The sequence below is a fragment of the Trachurus trachurus genome (genome assembly GCF_905171665.1).
Source record: "Trachurus trachurus genome assembly, chromosome: 15".
Lineage (NCBI taxonomy): Eukaryota > Metazoa > Chordata > Actinopteri > Carangiformes > Carangidae > Trachurus > Trachurus trachurus.
In genome coordinates this window covers 12382418-12402876 of record NC_139906.1, presented here as the reverse complement: position 1 = coordinate 12402876, position 20459 = coordinate 12382418, and the positions used below count along the sequence as shown (strand labels likewise).

The 20459-nt window shown below is 42.4% G+C and overlaps 1 protein-coding gene across 1 annotated transcript in view; it reads right to left on the bottom strand.

The window, feature by feature from the left end:
* The window catches only part of LOC310998495 (ankyrin-3-like), a gene marked incomplete at its 5' end in the record, with an annotated part of 94715 nt that overhangs the window by 59900 nt on the left and 14356 nt on the right, over nt 1–20459 (bottom strand). The window contains 2 exons of the mRNA XM_083988585.1: nt 352–450; nt 745–846. Coding sequence (XP_083844711.1) covers nt 352–450; nt 745–846 — 201 coding nt within the window. The remainder of the gene's footprint in view (nt 1–351; nt 451–744; nt 847–20459) is intronic.

Genomic DNA, 20459 nt, shown 5'->3' with positions numbered 1-20459 from the left:
CTACTACTTCTGCTGCTGCATTTGTGCACCTTGTATTATGTTACATACAATTCCCATTAATACATTCTACTGTTAAAATTACACTGAACTCCATTTGCTTTACTCCGACATGCAGAATATGTTATTTTTTCTTCCTTAACTCCCTCACTATTTCCAGCGGTTCTCCCCACGGGGATCATTAAATATTGATCCAATATTAAAACCCTGACAAAGGCTGCACACTGGCAGTCCTCATACTGGAACTGCACATAACTGCTATACTGCAGTCATGATTTGTGCTGGATCCAAATATAGACCTCCATAACCATCAGGTGAGTCACAATAGGTGACAGTGTGTGGTGGGCTTTTTACCTTCGTGGCTGCATCCACAGTGGCTCCGAGCTTCAGCAGTTCAGCAACAACCTCCACATGTCCCTCCTTGGAGGCTAGATGAAGAGCGTTCAGACCATTCTGAGGGAAAACATAATATATAGTGGAGTTAGTTTCACTCATGCACTTAAATATATAATGCCATTATGTTTGATTGTGTTTCACAGAGTGGTTGAAATCATGAAATATTTAAAAAGCACTTAATTTCTGCTGGTGCAGTAAGACATGAGCCCTTAAGCTCTTAATTTGGAATTTAGCTGATGCAGCAGTTTGTTAAGAGCATGTTTACTGTATGTGTGTAGAAGAGTAGAGTCAATATTCCTCTTAAACTCAACCTCACATGGACATTTTGAGTTTCTTCATAACACAACGTACCTGATTGCAAATGTTAATTTCAACCCCAGTCTTGAGGTAGTCGAGAACCTTTTCCAGGTTCCCTGCCCGGGCAGCTCGCAGGTAACTGGCATTACTGTCAGACTGCAGAGGGAAAAACACAGCGAAAGAGAGGTAGACAAGAGAGAGAGAGAGGGAGAGAGAGAGAGAGAGAGAGAGAGAGAGAGAGAGAGAGAGAGAGAGAGGAGGTGAGTATGTCAAGTCAGACACCGGCCACATGCATCAACTTCAGACTGTTACAATTTTGCACATAGAACAACAAAAGCACATACAAATGCCCAAACGTTACTGTACCAGGTAGTACTCTGACATCGTTTCTCAGACAACCAAAACACATCGTAACGGGGGAAACACCAGAGTCAATATCCACACACACTGTGGGTCCATTGTCCCAATAAAATCAATCTATACTGTAAGTCCCATAAAACGCAGAAAAAGTAAATCCATGAGAAAAGACCAACAGAGCCACAGTTCGAGTCCTCCTCTCGTCGTCCATCTGATCCCATCGGACTGTTTTTCCAGCTTTATGAAATCCAAATGTCCCTGATTCCCAAAGGTAGGACGTGCGGTGACCGGGTGGTCCTAACAGCTGCTACGGAAACCTCCTCTCTCCGAGAAAAACCTCCTCTGAATCCACACTAGACGTGGACTTCTGTGAGTCTATGTCGCCGTGCTACGAGAAGCAGAGCATCTTCTCCTCTGCTTGGCTGTCCTTTATTTCACTACAGAAATAGAGCTTTGCACACCAAAATAAATTGATGAGGCAAGCATGTTTTGCCCCCATAACAAATATGGTGTGCATGTGTGTATGTGTATGTGTGTAGGAGAGAGGAAGAGAAAGGGAGGGGAGGGGAGGGGAGACCAAAAGAGAGATGAGAATACACAAAGGAATAGAGATGGAGAGAGCTAAAAGAGAGAGGAGGAGAAGAAGAAGGAGGAGAGGAGGAGAGGGAGGTTGTTTTTCTTCTCTGTGTTCGTGGGAGCTCTCAGGACAACGGGTTTGACATAAAAATGACACACAGCAAACTCGGCACATTTTGTCTTCCTTCTTCGTACTGTAGCAACCTTGCAAAGAGCGTTTTTGTAAAACTCAGCAATGGAGCTGCTGAGAGCAGGAGGGAGAGAAGCGGTGACACGCTGCTTCATAATAGGAGCTGAAAAACCAAATTCCCCTGAATTATCAAAAGCCCAGACCTGCTAAATTTAGCCCTGCGTCCAGAGACATTTAGGATAAACTCAGCGGGGCCAAACGGTATGAGCACTTATCCAACATTGTGCTCTCCACCTCCCCCTTGGCCATGCTCTTCCAGAAATAACTCTGACGAACACAGAGGGATCTGACCCAAAGCCAAAATACGAGTGAACAAGACATCCAGCATCAGATTGTTCCACTAATAGGTCCAATAGAGCTGCGAGAGGAAAATATTTGTCCGTCTCTGCTCATGCATGTACGTTGGGGTAAACAAAAATGATGACAGATGTTAACTGGAAACCGCGTCATTTCCTGATTATAAGAGGCCGTTAAGCTGAACCTCATATCTCAGATCATATCTAGTGAAGGATTCTTCTTTTTTTTTTTTCCATACCCCCGTCGTCTCCCCCGGGGGCCGTTTGATGCCATTGAACTGGTGATATTTCTGTTCTTGTGGCCTTGAGTAAAGTCACGATAGGACAGAAAAGTGTGAACCAACATAATCACAGAGGAACAAGTGTGAGCCACGGGTCGAGAAAGAAATCACGTAAAAAAATATATATATATAAACGACCGCTATTAATAGCCACATATAAAATCATCAGTGGTGGACAGTAACGGAATAAATTTACTTGAGTACTGTACTTAAGTACATATCCAGGGGATTTGTACTTTACTGGAGTATTAGATTTCTTTGGTACTTATTACTCTTACGTGAATACATTTCCAAGACAAATATTTTTACTTTTACTCGAGTTAAATTCTAGGAAGGCTGAAAAGTACTTGTTACTTTCAGGTCTGCTCTTTTTTTTCTTTTTCTAAAATACTATTGGACACAAGCTGTGTTTGTCAAAGAAGGAAACCCTAACCCCTAAAAGCAAGCACATCAGTGCAGGTGGTTTCAAAGAGTTAATTCTCAGAAACAAGAGTTAAAAGGTCCTTAAAGCAGAAGTAAGTGATATATTTGTGTTAATATAAGTCTTAAATAGTTATATCTTCCGACAGCAATCACTTACATAGAGTGTTTGGACAGAAACACGGGTCTGTCAGTCACTCTGCTCTGCTCTGCTCTGAGTCGAGGAGAAAACATTTATCGTATCCTACAGTTTTTATCCAATGAGGAGAGAGAACGGCATGCAGGGCTGTGTGTGCAGCCAAGGGACGCCGTGAATGTGGTGACGTCGGGACGAGGACCGTTATGGTGCGTTCAAGGCAACCCATAACTCGTGTTTATCCGACCTGTGAAGTCGTACCAGTTCGATCTGGTGCGAGTTCACGGGTCGGAAGTTACGAGTGGCCGTTATAGTGACTTTCACCGGTAAAACAGGTCGGAAAAACACGAGTGGGTTGCCTGGAACGCTACAAAGTCGTAAGTTGTGACTTGAAGCTGTAATTTACGGTTTCAAAAGCCTGCCTGGAACGCAGCATTAGCCAAAACGACCGGATCGCTTACTTCTGCTTTAAATTCATTTTGAAAGAATTATAGTAATTCATTGATGTGAAAAATAGGAAATTTACTCTTACTCTTATTTTTACTTAAAGTAAATTTAAAAGCATGTACTTTTGGATACTTAAGTACCTTTAAAAGCAAGTACTTTTTTACTCTTACTCGAGTAACATGTCGACTGAGCTACTTTTACTTGTAACTTTTGACCAGTAGTATTTGTACGTCTCAAGTACTGGGGTCGAGTACTCCTGCCTTTAAAGAGGCATCATAAAAAGCTAAAGATAAGTTCTGCTGTGGAGGAATCACTGCTGCACTGAAATGGGCCACTGACTGGGAAAAACACAAACAACCAGCTCAGTGGCCTGAATCTCCGAACTGCAAAAAAAAAAAGTTTCAGAAACATTGTGGATAATATGCAAAGTGGCATCGGAGCTCATTTGCGTGTGTGCTAGTTTGTGTTACATTACTCAGAGTGTCAACGGCGATAAACAGCAAACAGAGGGAAAGTTGAATCCGAAAAACACAGCAGTGAATGTGATGAACTGACGGACGGCTGATAAAGAGCTGTGCTGTATATTACTCCCCCAGACTGAGGTCTCCTACATGGACACCAAGAGTCAGTGTCCTTCATGGTGACCTGTTAGAGACACTCTGGCTCTTGTCCAGTCTTCTCTCCACCAGCTCTCTGTCTCACCTCCACTGAAGTTAACTCCCGGCACTTTCTCTATGATACTCCACTCCCCCCCCCCCCCCCCCTCGCCCCTACCACTGTCTGCTACTCTGTGTCTGCATGTCGTAGGGCATCGGTATGATTCACAGTGACAGTTGTTTACAAGCGCTGCCCTGCAGGAGGGAAAACAATGTCTTTCTGATGAGAAAGCAATGCTCGCAAGAAGGAGGGAGTCAGATCGGAACAAGACCACAGGATCATTTCCCCCAAAAGAAATTCGAGACACATCTTGTAACACTCACGTTCAGTTAATCATTTTACAACTTTAACTTCTTCTTATGCTCCTTCTACTTCTGCTTCTGGTGTTTTTCAAAAGTTGTTTGCCTTGGCAGTTTTTTTTTTAGGAAGCTCCAAAACCCCTTCTATAAATAAAAACGTTCAGGCTCTGTTTAAAAATGTAGCTTTTTATTTGACCTGCATTGCAATCCGATGTCCAAATTACATGAGCAGCAGTTTTTTATTCTAAAGTAAATTGTGTCAGAGCGTCGTTGTACATTGCTGTGTTAGCACTATAAGTGTTGTGTTGCTACAGAGACGCCCTGACCAACAAATCATATTCTCACGACATAAAGTGACATGATTGTTTGGAACAGGACACAACGGAAATCATGTCATCAGTTTTATGTTTTTTGAAGTGAAAATAAAAAGCAAAAGTGACCGTTCCAAAAAACCTGTCTGAATACAGCTTTAACAGCGATGGTAGATTTTTTTTGTTCTTTTTTTTTCTTCTTGTATTGTATCTTATCATAATTCCACCTTCCTAAAAATTGTGTTAATTATTAATAAATAGACTTTCTGCAAGACTTGAAATGACGGAAATCTGACTTCAAACCGGTCATAATTTCTCACTCTGTATATCATCTCCACTCCCAGCGCCGTCATTAATTACTCAAGTCAAATGATATCCACATAATACAATATCTGTGCAGCATATGTGCATCTTACATAACCGACATGTGTCCTCAGTGTGCGCCATACTGTGTACAGCCTGACAGTGCGACCTATGACACTAAATGCTCGACCTCACAAAAACCATTTGATGTGAAAAGACGCGAGTGCTGTGGACAGGCAGGAAGCATTACAAACCACTTATATATGATGGGATATAATGGGAGTCAAACAGAAGGGCATCCAATACTGTAGTCCTTTTTTAATCATTCATAATACTCAATAGAAGACAACTGGTTTGGTTTGTACTGGCAGATGTGATAGCACAAGCAGCGATGAAATATTGAGACACTTGCAGAAATACCAACACAAGTTCACTTCAGAGAAGCTTACAGTCAGCTACTTCGCTAAAAATACAGACGTCTTACAGTATTTTCAAAGTTCAAGTTTACATGTTTTTTTAAAGGATGCCATTTTGCATTAATCTTTTAAATAGTGCTCTTTGCTTCTCCTTCTCCTTCATCTGCCCAAGTGTAAGTGCCATCAGATTAAGTAGTCTTTACCCGTAAGTCACTAGTCATCGCTCTCGTCAGTTTATCCCTTAATGCCTGCACTGAAAACCGGTGACCAACATGTCCGACCTTCCATCCGTACACCCATCTACGCCCAACATGAGGGACCTTGAAGTCTTTGTGAATGAAGCATTACAGAGGACAGGGCAGATTAGTAAGAGAAATATCATTAAGCCTCCACAGATCAGAGGTTCAAAGAAAATGGGGCCATTAAAGACTAGGTTAAGCCTGAAGGAAAGCATTAATCTAATGTTAGATAGAGGGGAGAAGGAGAGAGAGAGAAATCTGACACACAAGTGACAACTGGAAAAGCTGTGAATTACACCATCATTCCCAATTACAGACTTACAAAGTCAAAATTGCAGCTAATTTCTGGGTAAGTCGCTGTGTGTAAACTACAATTAATCATCTCAACTCTAATTAAAAATGCCCTCTGGAAACTGACTGGTGTCTTCAGATGCTCATTAAAAAGCAGAGGAAAAACTGAAATACCACACAACAATGAAACACAAGTACTGCAAGCTCAGGCTGTCCCATCAACAAAATGTAAACCCCAGAATAAAGCCTAAGATTTAAAGGCTGACACTTTAAATTATCCCTCAAATTAGATTTTTCAAGAAGTGTGCACAGTGCAGATCATCTTCAGATTCATATGACACTTTATAAATGACTTTTGTACTGTTATATCTCATTTCTCATTGACTAACATATAAGACACATTGTTGCTGACATTAGCCGATATATCTGCATGGCTAATTCAACAAGGTAACAATGCTACATTGCAATGCTCCTTGCTCTGGAGACTGTCTTTGAGCAATAAAAATACAAATTCTGAATAAAACATACGCCCTTGTAAAACTGGCTACCTTCACCCAATCAACAGAAGCCAATTAACCAGGAATTTCTTTTAGCCTTCCCTCCAGTATTTCCTCCTCTCTGTCTTCATTCTAGCCTGGGGAAAGACTGTAGCTCGATCAAACTTCAATATTACACACTAATTTAAAGCTGGTTTTGATTATACAGTGTGTTCACAATAGAAAAGTGACAGATTTAAGCATGCTTTATGAGTGTGTTGTTAATGAACATGCTTGTCTCAAGATTAATTGGACAAAGAAAATGGATGAGCAGTGGGAATAATGTGCTTACCATATAGACTGTATATGAAAAGGTGCTTACGCAGCTCCTATAGTATACACTATGAAGAAAGGAATAGGAAAACAGTATCTTTCATGATCTTAAATAGAGTACAAGCAGTCGGGTGGTTCACGTCAATCCCTTGTTTTAGATGTGGAGATTCACAGCATTTTAGATCTGTAACGCGCTTGTTCTCATTCTGCTGAATCTGTACTTGGCACTTCATCTCCCCATGACATCAACTCTGTGATAGTCTAGATGGATAGAGGATATTTAGTCGTATAAAGACCGATACCCCCGGGGATGCAGACTAGTCTACGATGATGTCAGTCTGGCACCCTGCACTGTAGCATGTAACAAACACAGCAACTCCACAGCATTTTGCACCGCGGGCCATGTCTAAGAAGAAGGGGGGCACATTTAAAACATTCATATGTATACACACTTTTTTTTGTGCAAGGAAAAAAGTATGTATACACACAAACAAAAGACAAAAACGGGGAATGTTGATGTAATCGCCGTCAGCTCTGGTTGAACGGAGCAAGCTTAGAAGAGGAGAGCCAGACCAGCAGCGCCTGCATTGTTTCACTTTATCCCCTGCTCTCCTGACAGCGCTGCACAGCTCTACCAGCACAAAGGTGGTGGGCCACAACACCCACCAGTGCCAGAGGACCTCACCCCACCAACCCCCCGCCTCCATTACCCTCATCTTTAAACCGTCATACTTCCCCCAACCCCCCTGCTCTGCTGAGCCCCCCCCCCACATACACACACACACAATATCCTGATTCCTCTCATTCTCTCAAGGCTAAATATAGAGAAGCTATTGATGAATTAATGCCCCCATTTCACTGTCAACATGCTCATGCTTAGAAAATCATTAAGCCTCAGAGAGGTATGGATGGAAAACACGCTATTGGCAACACAATGAATGGTAATCTATAAGAGGACTGTTAACATTTTAGAGGACTCCTCGGATTTCAAACACACAAAATGTCTCATATTCAGTATACATCAACATCTGTCATAGCGGTAAGTACAGTATCATGTGGCAGTTATCTTAAGCGGCCGCATCACTCTGACACGTCTCGCTCCTGGAAGGCACCGCACATTTCAGGAACACTATAAAGAGGAGTCAAGTGGTTTAATGTGTCATGTGTTGACTGTGTCCCGCCTCCTAATGGCCACTAGGAGGAACAACTGGGACTGTCACAGTGTGAGTAAGGAGGCGAATGAATGAATGAATGAATGAATGAATGAATAAATAAGTGAGTGAATTAATGAGCAACTGAGTAAACAATAAATCATTTTTGTCACAGTGAAGAAGAAACTCACATAACATTATCCAGTTCTACAAAACCTTTTGGAAACAAAGGTTGTTTCAGTTCACACCTTCATTTTCTCTATTAAAATCCACTGTTACTACACATGTGCAGTGCATGCTTCAGCATTTTATTAGCTTAAGCTGCTGAAAATGAATTCCTCCAATAACCATCAAAAAGCCTCTTAAAGGAACAGTTTCAGATTTTGGAGTGTATTCTTTATTCAGTATGATTTAGGTGTCAAACTCATTTTAGTTAAGGGGCCACATACAGCGCAATTTGATGTTGAAGTGGGCCAGACTAGTGAAATAATAGCATAATAACCTATAAATAACTTTAACTAAATAAATGTTCCCTTTGTTTTAGTGCAAATAAACCTCCTTTTGCAAAACATGTTACGGGCAGCCTGACATTTCTTGAGAAAAATACAATTGCAATTTCAACGATATTATGCCTCTTCTGACTTCTATGTAATTTTCATTCTTGGCAAATTCATCCTACGGGCCAAAAGAGGGATGAATTTGCCAAGAGTGAAAATTACATAGAAGTCAGAAGAGGCATAATATTGTTGAAATTGCAAGGATTTTTCGTATGTTTGACATCCCTGGTTTAGACCAACAACAAAAGACAGTTAACATCAAGTAGGGGAAAAATACAGCCTGAATGTTATATCTTGTGTGTTATATACAGTATCTGTGTCTGGAAAAGTGATTAAATGTAGCCTATTTCCCAAAATATCAAACTATGCCATCAAAGGAAAAAACATATAAACAACATGAATGCACTCTGTACATTCTGGATATACAGGTGCATAGGTATCTACCAGTCTAAGGACCAAAAGCCATGTGTGTATGTGTCTGTCATTCAAGATCAAACACCCACTGCTTCAAGCACAGTTCAGCTGTGTTAAGTGCAGCAGATCAGCTGACTTTCCAAGTTCACACACACACACACACACCCACACACACACCCAAACACTCATTCAGTCATACAGCATGATATGACGAGTTTCTTACTACTGAATTTTTATAACCTGGTCCCCCCATATCCACAAATCTCGACAGAGGATCTGAGTTTTCAAATTTTAAAATATCGATTAAAAATGTACGAGTAGCTACTCACTTGTGTTAGGAAGACAGCACCCTCTTCCACAGCCATGCTCACGTTCTCTCCCTCTTGTGTGAAGAGAAGTGACACCTGAGCCCTGAGTGGTCAGCCAGCCAAGCAGCCAAACCGCCAACCGGTCATCTATTCAGACACTCAGCCAAGCTCTGTCCTTATCTTAACCTCAGGACATCCATCTCACTCAGAGGAGGCAGCAGGGTGCCAGAAGCCCAGGTGACAGAGTACAAAAAAAGAAAAAAAAACACAGGCGCACCAACAGCTGCTACAGTAGAAGTGGAGGATGCAACAGCTCCTTCCACCTGCACAAGACAGAGGTATGGTGGGAGGAAAGATGGTGTGTGTGGCGGGGGGGGGAGAAGAAAAAGAAGAAGCCGCGTGGAGAGGAAAGAAGAGACGGGGGTCTTTGTAACTGCAGCGATGAGTAAACAAAGCACTGAGCGTCTTGCAGTCTTTCACGCTGCAGAAAGGACACACGCTAAATCCCTTCTGCTGTCTCTTTCTCCCGCCCCATCCCCTCTCTCTCTCTCACTCCCTCTCTTTTTTTTCCCTTTTTTTTTTTTAAATGTGTCAACACGGGTAAATCCCTGCTGCCTCACAGAAGCTGGCCCCTGCCCCAGAAAGCACCTTCGAAATGGGGAGGGCGCAGGAAAGAGCACCCTGACTTACCATAGTAGCTGAGGCTTCTCCCTCCCTCTCTGCCTCCTTCCTTTTCTTCCTCACCTTCATTTACTATGAGGTGGGGGGGTGGGTGGGTGGGTGGGCTCGGTGGTGTGGAGCAAGAGAAGGAGGAGGAGGAGGAGGAGGAGGAGGAGGAGAGGGGGGGGGCTGTCAGTGTGATCTTGATATCCAAGGTTGAGGAGACGAACTGAACTGAAAATAGCAGCTGAAACAAATACTTGTGCCAAAATGACTCGAGTGGGATATGGTAACCCCCCTCCCCAACCCCCCCACCCCCCCCAACCCTAACTTAACTCCACCCCTCCCTCCTCTCCTCTCCTCTCCTCTCTATCCCACCCACTCTCCCTCTTTTCCCTCCCACTCATTCTCTCTGGTTCACTCCCCCAGCCTCCCTCAGTCTCTGCCAGCACACGGCTCTTTATTGTCATCCTGCTTATCAGCTTTTTTTTCTTTCTTTTTTTTACCCCTTAACAAAGACCACTGTGAGTGTGCATGTGTGTGTGTGTGTGTGTTGAGAGTGTGTGTCCAGGCTGGGTTTTCTCCACCTGCATGAGGAGGGGGGGGTGGGTTGATCTCAGCGTATGGAGGCTGACAGTGTTGATTCTCTATGTGTCTGCGGCGCGGGGAGTTTACGAGTCCAGTATAAGCAGAGAACAACAACAATACAACAACAATAACACCAGACGCTATTTTCGGGGGCAAGTAGACCGGTGGGGGCCGTCCTAACAATCAATGGGGACACTTTAACAGAAGGATTAGGGGCTTTTCCTCTGGTATTAGGGACACCCTCTGTCCTCCCACCTCCCACCTCTCACCCCTCAGCGGATACACCCCGCTGTACTCAGCTGAGTGGGAAGCGGGGATGAGAAGCTCGGCCCCCACTGATTCCTCCTCTCCATTCCTGCTCAGCGCTGAGGCTCAGGAAGCCGAGTTAAACTCTCTGCGCTCTTGGAGAAATGTACACAAAGACCCCGGATCTGATCACTATCTATATGAAAAGAGGGGAAAAGGCTACAGAGGTTAAAGCGTAGTAGCATGCAGCAAAAACCAGTGTATCCCTGTTGCATGTTTGATCTCGGGTTGATACACTTGTGGGTGGTATGTGGTCTGATTATCTTATCTTGGAGGACCACCCACAACTGTAAAGCGCTCGCAAAGCTCTACTTTCTTGTCTCATTTGCTCTGTTCACACATAATAGGTCATCGGGGGACGGTTTATCAACACTGAACAGTAAAAAAAAAAAAAAAAAAAAACAGTAGGGAGAGTCACTCATAATTTTTTTAATCAGTTCAGTTTTACTCCATATTTCTCTGTTAGCAACTCCCACAAAAACAGGACAAAACAAACAACGTGTTAGTCTGTCTTCCTGTACTTTCTCACATCCTTATCCTGTTTGCGTTCACTCAAAAAAAAAAAAAAAAAAATAGTACTCAGTAATTTCCCAAAACAGCTGCGCACTGTAGCTTTTACCAAAAAAATCAAAACAAGAGTAAATAGTGCATTTACTGGGACTATTTTTAGACGTGGATTTGATGTGATAGCTGTGGAAATCTCTGTCACCTGGTGCAGCAGCGTGGTGGGGGCGGCTCACTGATTTTGGACTACACAGGAAATGTTAGTTTCAGTCTTTCCAAGGAAACACTTGTTGACAATAATAAAAACAGAACAGATGTTTGGGTAAGGACAACAAAATGTCAAATTAACTATGCTTCAGGATGTAACAACAGCCTTGACTTCTACACCTTTACTGTGGTGCAGAATAGTTGAATATAAGCACAATTCATTGGGATACTACTTGGCTAAATACACATTATTATTGTTGTTGGTGGAAGAGCCGCTCTCTCCACAGCTGAGTAAATAAATGTTGTGGTCACCGACTTCCAGCATATGGAAAATCCCAGGGACACACAGCTTTGTGGTCACTGTGTCCGTCTGCCTGCAGCATTATGATAATACAGAAGTTCATCAACATCACACCCATGTTAGTTATTTATAGCGTGAATAACAGTGTACACGTTCACACAGGCAGTCACATGCGGCTCATCCATCCCTCAGCCACCGCTTTCACATTCTGTCACCGGTCCAGCGGAATGGCACCACTTGCATTATGGGTATTTTCCAGCGCTATCAACTTTCAGGAGAGGGAGAGAGAAAGAGAGAGGAGAGGAGAGGAGAGTAGGAGAGGAGGGGGGGGCGAGAGAGCGAGTCAGAGAAATTCAAAAGGAGGACGAGGCAGAGCGACAGCGTGGTGTACGTGAGAGCTGGCAGAGGGAGTGACAGATGCTCTGGACCAGAAGAGGCGAGCTGAACATGTGATTGGTCGGTGGAATCGCATGCAGGGCCTCCTTCACGCAAAACGCCGTGCTCAGCAGCATGGTAACGGCGCGGTTGCCATGGCTACGGCAGAGGTTACAACAGAAGAGGAAGGGAGTCAAGCCTACTTCAGAAAAATGATTTCTTTTGACACAGTTTTGTCTAATTCTCATGCCACTGCCATCCAATAATCACACACACAAAATTAACTGAGCACATTTACATCGCAATTAGATGAGGGATTTAATTTTTTTTTCTTGTGCTGGTATTTGTGTATCTATTCAATTTTAAAATAAATATTTGAGTATTGAAACGGATACAAGATGTAGAAATGAAATCTTCTGGCATCTACAGTGGGTACGGAAAGTATTCAGACCCCTTTAAATTTTTCACTCTTTGTTTCATTGCAGCCATTTGCTAAAATCAAAAAAGTTCATTTTATTTCTCATTAATGTACTCTCAGCACCCCATCTTGACAGAAAAAAACAGAAATGTAGAAATGTTTGCAAATGTATTAAAAAAGAAAAACTGAAATATCACATGGTCATAAGTATTCAGACCCCTTTAAATTTTTCACTCTTTATTTCATTGCAGCCATTTGCTAAAATCAAAAAAGTTCATTTTATTTCTCATTAATGTACACTCAGCACCCCATCTTGACAGAAAAAAACAGAAATGTAAAATTTTTTGCAAATTTATTAAAAAAGAAAAACTGAAATATCACATGGTCATAAGTAACCCTTTGCTGTGACACTCATATTTAACTCACATGCTGTCCATTTCTTCTGATCCTCCTTGAGATGGTTCTACTCCTTCATTGAAGGTTACAAAAGAATTTCTGCAGCACTCAAGGTTCCTAAGAGCACAGTGGCCTCCATAATCCTTAAATGGAAGAAGTTTGGGACGACCAGAACTCTTCCTAGACCTGTCCGTCCAGCCAAACTGAGCAATCGTGGGAGAAGAGCCTTGGTGAGAGAGGTAAAGAAGAACCCAAAGATCACTGTGGCTGAGCTCCAGAGATGCAGTGGGGAGATGGGAGAAAGTTCCACAGAGTCAACTATCACTGCAGCCCTCCACCAGTTGGGGCTTTATGGCAGAGTGGCCAGAGGGAAGCCTCTCCTCAGTGCAAGACATATGAAAGCCCGCATAGGGTTTGCCAAAAAACACATGAAGGACTCCCAGACTATGAGAAATCTGTTCTGGTCTGATGAGACGAAGATTGAACTTTTTGGCATTAATTCTAAGCGGTATGTGTGGAGAAAACCAGGCACTGCTCATCACCTGCCCAATACAAAGGGCTGCAGTGATAGTTGACTCTGTGGAACTTTCTCCCATCTCCCCACTGCATCTCTGGAGCTCAGCCACAGTGATCTTTGGGTTCTTCTTTACCTCTCTCACCAAGGCTCTTCTCCCACTATTGCTCAGTTTGGCTGGACGGCCAGGTCTAGGAAGAGTTCTGGTCGTCCCAAACTTCTTCCATTTAAGGATTATGGAGGCCACTGTGCTCTTAGGAACCTTGAGTGCTGCAGAAATTCTTTTGTAACCTTCAATGAAGGAGCAGAACCATCTCAAGGAGGATCAGAACAAATGGACAGCATGTGAGTTAAATATGAGTGTCACAGCAAAGGGTTACTTATGACCATGTGATATTTCAGTTTTTCTTTTTTAATAAATTTGCAAAAATTTCTACATTTCTGTTTTTTTCTGTCAAGGTGGGGTGCTGAGTGTACATTAATGAGAAATAAAATGAACTTTTTTGATTTTAGCAAATGGCTGCAATGAAATAAAGAGTGAAAAATTTAAAGGGGTCTGAATACTTATGACCATGTGATATTTCAGTTTTTCTTTTTTAATACATTTGCAAACATTTCTACATTTCTGTTTTTTTCTGTCAAGATGGGGTGCTGAGTGTACATTAATGAGAAATAAAATGAACTTTTTTGATTTTAGCAAATGGCTGAAATGAAATAAAGAGTGAAAAATGTAAAGGGGTCTGAATACTTTCCGTACCCACTGTATTTGTGTACATGTGCCCATATTATATTGGCATATATATATACAGTGTATATTATCATATTCATCTTCGCACTGTTCATTTTTTTAATTTCTCATACAGTAAGTGTCTTTATTGATTAAACTGTCAGATGGGAACTAATGAGAACTGAGTGAGCTACAGCACTTCAATTAAATTAGATACTAATATATATTTGTATATTACAAATACAACAGTCAAGACAAAAGATAAAAATAACATTCCCACATCAAAAGCACTATAATATTTCCTGGAAGTCGTGAGTCGTTTTATGCTTGTGACACACATCCCTAAAAACATATATGCTTATATATTCAAAGGGAACAGAAATGGCTCAGAGCGAACCCAGTCGTCTCCTGGCTGCCTTTCCTCTCCCACTTTCACAAATACAAGAAAGCGAACTCAGCCATCTCAGAGGAGCTGTAACACATCACACTATCCTCATTCTGGGGAGTATCCTCGGTATTTGTAGAGAAGATACAACACACACACACACACTAACACTAACACACATAGCAGACGGATATTTACTGCTCCTGCTGCACAAAGCTCGCTCAAGGGCACAGCTCTTCTCTGTCACCTGGGACATGAGACCGCTGGGGAGGGAGGGGAGGAGAAGAGGAAGTGAGGGAGGGGGCTAAGACGGGAAGGGAGGAAGAGTAGGGAAGAGGGGAATAGAATAGGAGGAGAGGAGGGAGGGAGGGAGGGAACTTGAAAAGGAAACTGGGTGAACCCTTCAACTTGAGCAGCAACAGAATAAGCAAACCTCGGATATAATGCATCGACACCATATGTTTATCAGATTCATTACTCGGTAGTTAAATAAAAACATACAATATGGAACGACATAAAACATCTCTGAAATGCATTTTAAATCCCACCCCACTCCTATTTGAGTCCCTGTTTCGAGGCTGCTGGAGGCAATCAATTCAATTATTCCCAATTTTATTACCATAATCTACCACCGCTGCTCACATGGAGTCTCCTGTCTCTCTGCTGTCTGGGACCAGAGGTGGAAAACGCTGACCCCCCCGACGTGGGGATGAGCTTGAATGTCGCATTGGATTTCATCCAACTGATTAGTCAGCTGTACAGGTGAAACCTACACACTAGAGCAACGCGCTGGATCAATCGCTGTCCCGCCAAAAAGTCACCCGGCGACAACAGGCTGAGAGCAAAGGTGAGAGAAGGAAATACATACAGTACAGAGGAGGGGGAGTGGAAAGAGGAGGTGGGAATCGGGCTCAGAGAGAGAAAAAGAGAGGCAGAAAAAACTTGTAGAGATGAATGATGCTCATAATGATCAGTTTGCTGTGAATATCTTTGGTTTGGCTGAGCTACACTTGGTCACTTAGAGATTTTATGTTATGTTTTGATATTTCATAGACAGAACAATTAAAAGATTAGTCGAAAAAATAACAAACAGATGGATCAATAATGAAAATGAGAGGAATGAGAGATGGTGAGACAGAAACAGAACAAGAGAGGAGGACACACAGACGGCTACAGAGGCGTAGACGGAGAGAAAACAGAAGGACGAGGCTCTTGGCCAGACAGTGACAAGAGAGCAAGGAAAACTAAACAACGTATCAAAGTTTAGTTACAGTAAATCTGGCACAAAGTCAGAAGCATCCAACTCCTCCTCCTCCTCCTCCTTCTCCTCCCTGTTTCTCCTCTAGCCTCAGTTTGACCTGCAGCAGACTCTATTCAGCAGTCAAACACTGGACTCTGGTGGACGGTCTCCTGAATGACAACCGTATTAAACAACAAAACTCACAGGCATCACAGTCTCCACATCTGGACTGTTCTTTTTAGGTTTTTCATCCTGTATTTTTGTGTTTAAACTTAATTTAATGCTGGTTTGATGTCTTTCTCTGATTGAGCTTTTATAATCTGCCTTTTTTATAAATCTTAAATGTATAAACAGAGTGTCCATATACAACTGTGTAGACCAAGAGACTATTACTTACTAAGAAAGAAGGATGTCTCAACTCTCTTAACCTTTTGCCACCACAACTTGCTTCTATAAATGTCAGAAAACCGATGGCTGGGCTGGATTATAGCTGCTTTAATATAATACACAAATGAAATTGTGAATTTCTTTGCACCACTGCAAAAAAAGACCATAAATGTCACAGATTCCTATAGGCACAAAGTAGGAATTATTAATACAAATTAAATATCTTATACTGTACCAATTGGACATTCAGGTTACAACCATCCATGCCATGATTTCAATAGACCGTAGCTCACACTGCTGAGAATTGAAACCACCTCACATTTATGAGTAAAAAGACGTCCATAAAGCATCTTAAAACATCTTCTGTGTCAAAAAAGGCAGTTGTCTATACTGAGACATTTTCTTATGGGTAGGTTCCTACTCTTTGTGACACAGTAATGGGACATAAAAATGCAAATGGCAAACCAGTAGATGGACTAAAATGACTTTTCCCAGTAATAAGAGTCAATCTAGTGTGAACAGCAGCAGTGAGCAAACAGGGTATTACTGTAAGTACAACTCGTCTATATGGAAGAGAGAGGAAGGCACATGCGATAAACGCATTTATGAATTTCATGGAAAGAGTGTGTAGCTACAATGTGAGAGAGAAAGAGGTCAGTCCACTGAAAGGACTTCAGAGGAAAGACAAAAGCTTATAAAGTTGATAACATCAAGTCTCTGAAGCACAAAGCTCAGCGCCTACTTCCACTTCTTCCCGTTATAATAAAAAAAAAGTACTTTATAATGAAAATATGTTAGAGCAGCACACACACACACACACACACACACACACACAGAAAGGGATACATGCATGAGCAGGAACATTGATCAGTTCTTTCATGTAATATTCCTCCTCTCCTCACTTTCTCAGGGTGTTATATAAATTCAAGCAGCCTGAACTGATATGACATAATTAATCTAATCACATGATTGACTTTTTCCTCTTGTGTCAGTTTGCGCGGGGGCCTGCGGCCGCTCAGGCGTTCAGCCGCCTCAGATCTGTTACCAGGATGTTGGAATGATGTGCCACTGATCCAGAGACGGAGAGACGTTCTAGTAACGTAGGAGACAAGAGAAATGGCTCTTCAAGTGTCTTTCAAAACAGTATCCAAAGGTGCATGATTAAACCACTTCATCATCTGCAGACATCCATTACTGATGAGCGTCCTCCCCCTCAACTTGTTCAGATTAATTTCTGCCGGAGAAGAAGTGGTGGAGGTAGATGGACGGATCTGAAAACGCTTTAAGAATCCTCATATTTCCGTCCTATCCACAGTCTCTTAGGTCCTGTAGGTTTCCATCTCTCTCCATTATATCTTTAACAGTTCCCTTTCCTCTTCTCGTCCATCTTTCCACTGTTGCTATAATTCTATTTTTTAGGCATTTCCACAGATATCAACAAGTTACCTCAGTGTATTCGAGCTTCTACATGTCCTATCCGTTCCACTGGATTAGCAGCACAGCTGGGCTACAGTCAGTGAGAGTGCCTTGGACAGGGTGAGAGATTGAAAGTCCATCTGGCTCCTCGGTTCAACAAGACGTGGTTAAACTCCAGTCACAGTGACTTTTCAGAGTTATATAATCAACTCTGATGATGAAGATTCAGAGGAACCAGCGTATCTTGGAATATCAGCTCGGCTCACGCTCAGACCAAGATAATTTAAGTCAGTAAATTCAAGTAAGTAGATTACATTTTATGCGTGTGTGAGTGTGTGGATCTTCCACAGATACAATATAGTGTATCTACAGTGTGTGTGTGTGTGCCTGTGTGCACGGTGGTGATAAATATCTCTCTGCAGCAGATAGTGAGGCTGTTCTCCAGACTTTATGAGGAGGAAAAGGCCAAGTGTTAAAGCTGCTTCTCCACATTATCATAGAGCCACCATGACAGAGAAGTACATTGAGCTCAATGTTCCCTAAAATGGAAATAAAGAAAAAAAAATACTGATACAATAAAATATAACAATATGCCACTCAATATGTTTACATTATCAAAGGAAAATGTTGCCTCTTTTCTAGTCAAAACCTATGTTGTAATCTCCAAACTAAATATTTCCCACAGCAAAGAGCCAGAGAAGAAAACCAGGCATTCATTGTCAAATATAGTCTGACGGTGAAACAAAACAAAATCTGCTGTAAATGTCATTTATGTAGCTCCTACTATAACATTTTGATAGCTCATAAAGCTATCTATAAAACAGAGAGAGGGGCTGTTATTTCAGCCCGCGGAGCAGAGCTGAATGAAGCAGAGAGTGCTGTAACTGTTTTCGCCTGATCTTTGGCAGCCAGAGAGCACCAGACGAGAGCAGACCACGAACCATCTGTCCCCCCCTGAACCCCCCTCGGTCTCCTCACAGACACACACACACACACACACACACAATCACACAATCACACAATCACACACAGAGACAGACACATGCAGGCAGACAGTCACGAACAGGCACACAAGCCTAAAAATCGGAGCTAAACACACACAGGCACACGGACGGCTCTGTAAACATGTTAAAATTAGGGGGCGATATTCTAATCCTCCGTGATCAACCTCTGACACGAGGCCAACATGGGCCAAATGCTCCGAGCAGACATGGTGGACGTCTGACAGAGAGGTTGGAGAAGTGAGGAAAGACGAGAAGTGTTGCACATGTGATTCATCCAGTAACAACTGCTGATCGTTTTATTTAGACTTATTAAATCTGTGTATCCTCCTCCACTGATACAGAGGTTATTATAGATTACAGCCTCCTATACTGGAGTAATGGTCCAGTCCTTCCAGATCCTGGCATTTCTGCTTGGCAAACAGAAGGCCATTAGATGCTGAAACAGCCCAGCTGCCCCTCAGGCAACACAAAGTAATAGGCTGTTGAATGGGAAGGCCCAAATCCATAATAGCAGCAGCGCTCCCCAAACATGGCAACAAGACCGGCAATGAGATTGTTGAGAGTAAAGAAATTCACCTGTGTTTTGTCACGCGCTGAAATGGTCAAAATCCCCAAAAGAGAAAACACAATAATCAATACAACACCAGGATTCGTAAGTATAGTAACAAATCTGTATTTCAGCTGGTGGGATGACAGCATGAGTCCCTTTATAGCAAAGATAGCGCCACAACATCAATCCCAGAGGTCATGGGAGTTTAAGAGGCCAACTAGGTCAAACGTGGCCTGCAGGAGGATTTCAGTATATTTAAGGGGACAGAGCAGTGGAATAGTCATTCTGTCTGTCAGCTTGGAGCTTCTCATTTAGATTAATAACACCAGCAGATGTCAGTGCAACAGTCCCAGTCGCTACACTTTAGCAGGAATGGTCCCAATGTGACTATCTAAAAAGGAAAAAAAAGGGGGGAACAAAGGAGAATCAAAAGCTTTCTCTGGTGCTCTCTCCCTTTGTAATGCAGACTACGCTTATGAGCAGTGTCTCTCCATCAATTGTGCTGTGTTTAGCACAGGACATGGGACACGGAAATCGATAGAGGGAGGGGTACAGGATGATCCTGGACGTCTCTCTCTCTCTCTCTCTCCTCCTTCTCCTCTCTGGGTTGATTTTGGTTGCTATTTTCTTTCTGCGGGACAATATGAATCTGATCCACTGGCATATAGTAGCAACAGTCAACTGGGCTTTGCGTTACGCTGCAGGGCTCGGAGCGTGCAAAAGCTCACGTAGATCGCACGAGGATGGAAATTTTGCAAAACAGCTGCAGCGTCGCACAAGAACAACATGTGGCTGTTCCTATACTGTAGGTGCAGGGCTCTTTCAAGGTGCACCTGTTTTTTAAATTCAGTTATAAATCAGTCTCATGCTGTGTAGCTCACAATACACAGTGGAAAAGTCACAATGAGAGGGCAGTTTTTCCTTTATGATTTAATACACAATTTCATGAAACTGGAAGGCAAACACACAGCAAGAAATGGCTCGATTATTAAAAAAGAACCTCCACTGAAGGTTTATGAACCTTCACTCAGACGAGTTCACAGTCAAATCAAATGGGTGGAAAGAGTTTCCTATGTAACATTGATGAATTGTACCTGAGTAAAAGTCAAACTAAGCTGCACAATATCCTTCAAAAATCAGCTTTGGCTCAGTATGATGACAAACTACTATAGTCTTCGTCCCTCTGTGCACTCAGATGTGCTGTAATTGTAATGCAGACATGCACTCTGATGTTGTTTACCAGTGCTGTAAGAGATTTGACCAATGGACTGGAAGAGTGCAGCATTTTCGGGAAATATCCTTGCTTGTTTTCTTGTTGACAATTAGGTAAATT